Here is a 9217-nt window from a genome sequence, read left to right as displayed (position 1 = left end):
GATTCATCAAATTTTGTTTCACCAAAACTATAATCTTTCTTATGTGAAAGTTGAGGTGTCCAACTAATGAAGGGGTGCAGTTTCCACGTTTGTAATATTTGTATTTGTTTTCTGTAATATCTTTTGAATTTTTTTCAGACAATAACTCTAGTAAATGTGCTAGCCAGTGGTTAATTATAGACAGAATTGTTCAACAAATGGTGCTGCAGGAAAAGAATGGTAAAGATCCTGATCTAGCTCCAGTAGAGATCAACTTTACTCATATAATTCGACAGTAAGTTATTTAATTTATTGTTATGAACGGTTGTAAAGTTCTTCTGTATTTAATTTCTATAATCAATATCTAATAAATTGTAGGACATTTTTATGTCTTTTCAATTATGATTTTTCTATATTCTAAGAGCTGAATTTATAGTGGCAAGCTACAAAAGGTTTATAGATTACTAATGCTGCACTCCAATACTTGCTTCTTATATTTCTTGGTCCATTTAGTTATTATACCTTTTAAAGCTTTATACCATGTAAGCAGTAAGAGCTACAGAAGTGATACATATTTTTTTTCCTTTCAGTTTTGTGTATGATTTTTGTGTATAGAGTGGCCTCTATAAGAATATTCTCTATATGAAGAAAAAAGCCTTCTAGTGTTACCTCTACAATCAAATGTGAGGCTTACTGACTATGAATTAGAATATCAAGATAATCACTAAACAATTTTTTATACCCATCAAGCTTGTTGAAGGAAATAATTTGCTAATCTACAAATAACTTACATTAACCCCGTTTCCTAAAGAATGTTAAATTAAAGCAGATAAAATAATTAGTGAGCAAATCAAGCTTTAAAAGAAAATAGATTGATTGGTTCTTAAAAAACTAGGTTGGTAGGAACTCCCCCCACCAAAAAAAAAAAAACACACCTGGATAGGCGCAGTTTCCAGCTTTTAAAAACTATTGTGAAATTATAATATTGTTCTATCAACAATAACATCAACAAATGTAAGAAAGGGATGAACAGAGAGAAAAATTAGAGGAAAGCAATAGTAGCGTTTAAATCATTGATTCTTTAGCAAGGAGGCTGACACCCATCAACTTGCCCAACTGAGTTGGCTGAAGGATACTTTTTAGATATTCTTTGATAAGTAAGTTTGCATTCTTATTCTGATTATCATATTTTATCTCCCCTAGGATTGCCTGTGAAAATGACATAAAATCCTTTCAACAGAAAATGCGAGAAATTGAGAAAGCAAATGATGATTTGAATTTAAAAATGCAAAAGAAAGAACGTGAATGTGAAGCAAAGACACAAGAAAAGGTTTGAAAAAAATTACTATATAACTGATGTGTCAAATGTATCACTGGTTTTCATAAATGAAATAGTTGAAAACTTAAATAAAAAGCCCCAAACCTGAAAGCAAAGTATACAGTTGTATGTCCTAAGTATCATCCTAGCAAAGATGTATCTTATAGTTTGCATGCCAATTAAGAAGAGTTAAGTAAAAACTCTATACCCTGTACCCAATAAAAAATATGGGTGCACTAAAGGTGCATAGGATTTGCCACAGAACTTCATATGTAATACGTGCAATGAAGTGTAATAGTAATAGCATCCTAGAACAAAATATTTCGACTGATGATATTTTCAGTTGAAATAATATTTTATCCAAATGTAGTTGACTACTTCTCTTACTTAAGTGACCTGACTAGCAGTGGTAGTGGCAAAGGATGTATGGAAACAGGAAAGAAATGAAACAACCATTATCTGGTGAGAGTGGATGTGTAATGCTAATGTGCATGAATGGCAGATCACAAATCAGCTGACATATTTGTACTGGTAGCAACTTGTCAGTGGCATAGCTAGAGTGTGTGCCACTTGGGAGAACCCTTGAGTTTTACCCATATAACAGACCCAAAAGACACCCCCAGCCATGCTATCTGGGCTTGTGATACATACGAAAGATGATTACTGGGTGAAGTAATACAGGTTATGCTTTATGCTGGATCCCACAAATGTAACTAATTAAATGTCTGAGTGGCTAAGCTGAATTATTGTTAAGATTATTTTTTTTCCCCTATTTACCTCATCTTGAGATATTAAAGATCTAATCTTTAAATGCATCACTGACCAAGTTGATAAGAATGTTATTACCCTTAGTTTAGAAATAAAGTTTCCTTGTTTGAAACCAGTCTAGTATTATCTATGTACACATCCAAGAATAAGACACCTGATGACAATCAGAAACTAAAACATTTGAAGCAGTGTGGACATAAATATATAAAAAGTCCATCTCTAAAGATAAAATTAATTTATAAAAATTGTTTTATGTAATAAAAGAAGTTTTGTATAGTTTTGCTTATTTAAAACAGTAATGTAATGAATGAATGTGTCTATGAATATATGAGTAAATTTGTTGAGATATCTATCCATTTGTCTCTCTCAGGAGGAACTAATATCAACAGTGAACAAAATGAAGACTAAACTTGAGAAAGAAATTGCAAACCATCAGGAAACAAAACAAAATATTTCAGATATGAGTTCCTTAATCCATGAACTACAGGCTCAGGTAAAATGCTTCATTTCTTTCCTGAATTTAATGCAAAATTGTATTTGTATTTTAATTTTTATCTACTTCTCTAAGAAGATATTGAACAGCGATTGATAATAGGTAAAAGGCATATCTGTATCCAAACATTCTTAGATTTCCTAACTCAGGTAATTTTATGGTATATAGCCTTGCTATATTCAAGAAAACCCATCCTCCACAGCAGAAGTGTTAATGCCACTACTCCTGCTGAAGAGGATTGACTTTCAAGAGCCCTGTGCTGGTGCCACATAAAATGCACCTTTGCCAGCACCATATAAAAAGCACCAGTGCTAGTACCACATAATAGCATCTGTGCCAGCACCATGTAAAAGCACCCTTGCTGGTTCCATGTAAAAAACACCCAGCATACTCCTCCTCCTTTAACATCTGTTTTCCAGCATGGAAAACAGATGTTAGAGGAGGAGGAGGAGGATGTCATCATAGCCTATTCAGTCATTTGGTTGCTACAGAATCATGCACCAGAAGATAAATTGGTGCCATCTTCAATTTCCTTCTTCAGGCCTATAATGTAGACCTGAGTTCAGCATTGAAAACTAATGAAACCATTATCAGTTATACATTGTAACTCCACACCCTACTTACAAGAATACATATTTACCCAGCTAGTAACATTTATGATTTCCAGGCACACAGTAAAGTATTAGTAATACTACCAGTAGAGTTCAAACTAAATAATAACTATATTAACCTCTTCTCATCTCGGAAGATCTGTAAAAACAATTGAGCACCACTCCTCAGACAATCCAATAATAAAAATGTCAGTAACATCAGTACATTGTTTTCTCAGACATCTATAATTCTCTTAACTGACCTTTTTTTATTCAGTATAGAATGTTTGTGGATGCGGTGGATTAAATACACAAATCTTAACAAAATGTTATATTTTTAATTCATTTTCATTTCTTTCTTCTATTTTTTGCTATCAGTTGGAGAATGAATGTGCCGAAAAGAAGAAATTGCAATATATGGTCTCAACAGGAAGCTTACCTGATGATGCAAAAATGGACTTTTCATCTGCTTCATTAGGCTTCAAATCAAACAGCAATCTTATCACAAATCGTACCATTCCTCTATCTTTGCCTCAAAATCTTTCCAAGAATCATCTAAACGCTCAAAATGGAGCATCTTTACCACCACCTCCACCACCACCCCCACCTCCAGTGGGAGGTCCACCACCTCCACCACCAATGGGTTTGTACTTAATAATATCTTTTAACTAGTATTGCTGGGTCAACATAATTGATTAATGTTATCAACACTAAGAGCTGATAAATATCAACCCTGCATGATTTGAATTTCAAATAGTGAAGTACACAACTGTTTATTGTAAAGCATTTAAACTTGACTTGTTATTTATGAGGTGGGTACTAAAAAGAAACCAGACTTTTGCAATATTATTTTATTCACTTAGTTTTACATGTTTACACTTTTATCGCCTTGATAGTATTCTCCATTTGAAGCAATGCACCAGTCCAGGCGTGTTTTCCACTATTTGAAGCAATGCTGGAATTCTTGTGAAGTGATGCCTTTTAATGCCTCCATTGTTCTTTTCTTCACCTCTCCCACATCTGCAAATTCCATAGCACCAGCTTCCATCACCAGTGATGACCTTTGAAAATAGGTCCAGATCAACTTCCAACTGTTCTTTCAGTTCACACCACACATTCAGTAATGACTGCTTTTGATCTTCCGTGAGCAAGCGAGGCACAAATTTTGCTGTAACTCTTTTCATTCACAATTCCTCACTCAAAATTCCTTAGCAGTTCCACAACACACCAGTCATATCAACAAGTTAGTCAATTGTTTGGTGACAGTCCTCCAAGATCAATTCATGAATTTTCATGATGTTTTCATTCATTCAGGAGGTCAATGGTCTTCCTGAATGAGGTTGGTCTTCAAGCAACAAGTGACCATTCCTAAAGCATGGAAACCACTCTCATAAACTTGTGTTTTGCTCATGACAGCGGCTTTGTAAGCTTTTTGAAGACAACAGTTTCAGCTGCTGTTTCCCCAGCAGAAAACAGAATTTTGCAGAATTTCCTTCATTTCAGCCATCACAAAAATCAACAAACAGGGGAGAAGCACTGCAAAACAGAGACGCACCATGTAGCAGCACGACTTTGTATGTCATACTGCCAGTCAGCAGACTGATGCCTGAGGGTCACATCAAGTGGCTACTAGCAGCAGAAGCCTGAACTACAATGCGCTTGTCCCACAGAACATTTTCGGTTACTTTTGGGTGCCCTCTCGTATACTCTCAAAATCATCACCATTGGTGATGTATGTGTAGTAAAATATGTATTTATATAAAAAAGAGCAATTAATATATATATATATGTATATATATATATCTATATATGTGTGTGTGTGTGTATATATATATATATCATCATTTAACATTCACTTTCCATGCTAGCATGGGTTAGATGGCTTGGCTGGAACTGGTAAGCCAGAGAGTTGCACCAGGTTCCAGTCTGATTTGGCATGGTTCCTATGGCTGGATGCCATTCCTAATGCCAACCACTCTAAGAGTGTAATGAGTGTTTTTTATGTGCCATTTACATGACACCAGCAATGGCCATGACTACAATTACATGACACTGACAACCACCATGGCTATGATTTTGTTTGGCTTGACAAGTCTTCTCAAGCACAGCATATCACGAAATGTCTCGGTCACTTGTCATTCCCTCCATGAAGGTCAACATTCGAAGATCATGTTTCACCACCTCGTCCCTCACCTAATGTATTTGGGAGGTCCAACTCATCAGTGGTCTACCTTGTGTTTTGGATTTAGGAAGTCTGGGTGGAATGCCAGTGCTACATATTTTATGGCCAAACTATTTCAGTCTCTTCTTTACTACTTTGGTCGTGGATCTGTCACAGGAAGAGTTTTTATTATGGAAATATATTTATTCCTGTCTTGTGATCATATCCCTTGTACAAACTGCAAATACAGCATGTACCTTCAAAATTTGGGGTCCACATTTCCAAGGCAAAAGCTTGTAATGGAGGGAATATAGGCATCATAAAACCACTGGCTGATATCCAACTTGTTTCAGATTGTGAATTCTAGTCATCCAAATGCTGGAGATGCCAATACAATCTGTTTTTATGTCTTCTGATCTATACTGTTGGAATACACAAACTAGTACTATACTGTTGGAATACACAAACTCTGTAATTTATTCTACTTTAGAACCATTAAGTTTCATCATCTACAAGCTATGTGATTGGAATTACTCTTCATGCCATTTTTTAACTCCATTTTTTGCTTGCTTTATATTACTGTTTCGAGGATATTTTAAAAAATGACCAAAATAGTGGCTGTTAGGGTTAGGTCATCAGTGAATCTAATATCTACAGACAAGAAGGAAAGAGAGTTGGTGAGTGTTAAATTGTCATCCAAACTTTTTAGTTCTTATGTGTCAAATTCCATTGCTGAAGATCTATAACAATATGTGATATTTTTGTATAGCACTTTATAATTCATACCTCTTTTTGTTGTTTTTATCTTCTATATGCCTGTCCACCATATTTGATTATAAAAAATTACATCAGTTATACCTCTACTAGATCTTAAAAACTAAATTGATATAATTTCAGTTTTAGTTTTCATTCTGCCAAGGAAGATTTTCCTGAACATTTGGTAAGAGTCAAACTGCTATGTAAATTTTGGGCTTTAACTAGTCACCTTTTCAATGTAATGGTGTTACCAGCATATGGGCCCAGTCTTTTGGTGTCTTCACTGTTTTCCTATACTGTTAAATATTGTGTGACATGTAAACCATGTACTCACCTTCTTTCAGCATTTACTATGACAGCCATACTGTGTGCCTTATGATATAGCTGCCTTTTCTAGTTCTTCTTAACTTATTTCTGCATCAGCTGGAGTACTTGAGATTTCTGATATTGCTTCTAGTTGTTTGAGGATTCATTGCTGAGATGTTCCAAATGATTTTCCTAATATTGCAATAACTCAGTTGTGTTTGCATGTATGTTATTATCTTAATCTTTTATTGCACTCTTTCCCTCAATTCCACAGACTAACTCAAAAAGGTTGTAACTAATATTGAAGTCAACTTCTAGTAGTTCAAATTATGAATATTACACTATGGCTGAATATACTTAAGGTTATTCTACACATAGGGTAGAATCTCTCATATGTAATATGGTAAGTTGAAAAACTTCAATTAACTGAGATAATCTGTGGAATTAGAAAACAAAACTTCATCTAATGTTAAAATCTAAAACAGGTTTTCAAAATTGCAACTAAATTCAAACTTTTAGGGAATATAGAAAATGCAGTTAGGAGTAGATCTTATGTTTAAAACCTACAAGTGAAAGCAATGGATATGTTTCAGTTCTGTTAGATCTCATCAGTGAAACATATTTACCTCTTTTGGCTAGACTTAGAAGTGATCAATAGAGGAAAAATAGTGACACTGATTGGAAAACACCTCACGTAAGTAGTCTGTATACCAGTGGTGAATCTGCTTTGCTGCTGAGATCTAACATGATTGAAATGCTCATTGCCTTCACCACTTCGTTTTAAAGACAAGATCCACTGTAATATCTCAATTTCTCCAAAATTTGGATTATCTGATGTCAGGGAGGTTTTTGTCTTCAAGCTGCAAGGATAATTATAGTTAATCAAACTTTTTTGGGGTGATTTTCTTTTGCCTGTTATGTTTTCTTCTGTTTTTTTTTTTTGCCTGAATGCAAGAACAACCATGTTTTTACTTAGCTTGGCATTCTTTTCAAGCACAGCAAATTGCAAGGAGTCTTGGTCCCCTGTAGAAAGGATCTACAGACATTGGGACTCACAGAGTCCCCTCTGTGAATCCCAACATCTGTATATCCTTTCTCACCACTTCATCCCATGTCTTCCTGGGTCTACCCCTTCCACATGCTCTCTCTACAATTAGAGATTAGTACCTCTTGATGCAACTGTCTTCATTCCAATGTATTACATGACCATACCAATGCAGTCTTCTCTCTTGCACACTACATTTGATGCCTCTTATACCCAATTTTTCTCTCAAATCACTTACACTCTGTCGTATATGCACACTGACATTACTCATCCATCAGAGCATACTGGCTTCGTTTCTTTCAAGCCTTTGCATATCCTCAGTAGTCACAGACTATGTCTTACTGTATGTAACATAGCTGTTCGTACACAGGTGTCATACAATCTGTCTTTCACTCTGAAGGAGAGGCCCTTCATTACTAACAGAGGTAGTAGCTCTGTGAACTTTGCCCAGCTTATTCTTATTCTAGCAGCTATGCTTTTGGAACAACCACCCCCACTACTAACTTGGTCACATAAGTAGCGGAAACTGTCTACTGTCTCTGAGAGTGGGGTTCAGAGCAAGTTCCTGCAGAGTGATCTGCATGACTACTCACACCTAATATGGAAAAAAACAATGGGAGGAAGACAAAATTAATTAGGAACTTCAAGACATAAATAATGGTAATAAGGTGTCAAGATTACCTCAGAAGACGCAAACCGAGTAGAAGTAGATGATTTGTAAGACTGTCAAAATGGGTAGGGTTGAAGGGAGGATGAAACAAGAGTTATGAGCTGGAGATGCAGAAGAGTGGGGGCAGCAATTAGCCAGAGTAATACAGCTGATACAGTTGCTGGTGGGAGAAAGACAAGAGAAAGGGAGGAGAAACAGATATACATAGTGCATGAGGGTAGCAAGTCACTGCAATGGGTAGAGAACCCAAAATATAGCACTTCCAGAACTCCGTGTTGCTGTGGAGGATAAGTCTTTTTCCACAAGAGATCCCAGTTCTTTATCATCTCATCTGTTATGCTCAAAGTCCTGAGATCAGCTTTTACCACTTCCTTCAGCCACATTAAGTGAACAGCACTTCTTTACACATCTATCCTCATTCATACACATCACACGATCATACCATTTCAGTCTTCTTTCTTGAACACAACATCTGATTCCTCTTTTTCACTTAACACCTTTGTGCTAATGTTTTCACATACATTCACATGGCACATCATAAAAGAGATAGTAGCTCCCTGAACTTTCTTCAACCAGTTTTCAATCTCAGTACTATTTTTTTTCAGAGCAGCTAATTGGTCTTTTCCTATTCATTATAGTCCTACATCTAGGTAACAAAAGTTATCAACTACTTCTAGTGAGCTATCTGAACTTCCAAGAGACTCAGTTTCCAGTGTGCTTGTATAAACTGCTCCAGTATATCTACTGCATATGAAACTTACATTTTCAGATTGCCTGTCACTGATTCCACTATATCTCTTGTGTATCCATAGCTTACATCTAGTACAGTATATAGAGTTGATAACTGCTCCTTTTCTGCATATTGAGCAAAGCCATTTTCCTGAAGGTACCAGGGTCCTGTCTTCTTTCCAACTTGATTAACCTTGGTCTTTGCCAGGTTAACCATTAAGGCCCCTCAATTCCAGGTTTAGCTTCTATACCAGGGATTTCTTCTAAAATATATAGTGTGTGTGTTTTTATTGGCTAAACTGGCAACATGACCATCCCCAAATACAACAATGTCTGTTTCAACACACGATTTCACATCAAGAATATTTGCAGAACGAATATATAAACATGTATATATATATA

General features: G+C 35.7%; 1 protein-coding gene across 1 annotated transcript in view; it reads left to right on the top strand.

Annotated features, from left to right (window-relative positions):
- Positions 1-9217, top strand: part of LOC106880744 (disheveled-associated activator of morphogenesis 1) — a 135148-nt gene that overhangs the window by 115111 nt on the left and 10820 nt on the right. Inside the window, exons 12-15 of the mRNA XM_052966759.1 lie at positions 139-274; positions 1183-1309; positions 2436-2558; positions 3527-3791. Coding sequence (XP_052822719.1) covers positions 139-274; positions 1183-1309; positions 2436-2558; positions 3527-3791 — 651 coding nt within the window. The remainder of the gene's footprint in view (positions 1-138; positions 275-1182; positions 1310-2435; positions 2559-3526; positions 3792-9217) is intronic.

This window comes from Octopus bimaculoides, chromosome 3 (assembly GCF_001194135.2).
Source record: "Octopus bimaculoides isolate UCB-OBI-ISO-001 chromosome 3, ASM119413v2, whole genome shotgun sequence".
In the NCBI taxonomy this organism is placed as follows: domain Eukaryota; kingdom Metazoa; phylum Mollusca; class Cephalopoda; order Octopoda; family Octopodidae; genus Octopus; species Octopus bimaculoides.
The sequence above is the reverse complement of the archived record's forward strand: the minus strand, read 5'-3'. Positions and strand labels throughout refer to the sequence as shown.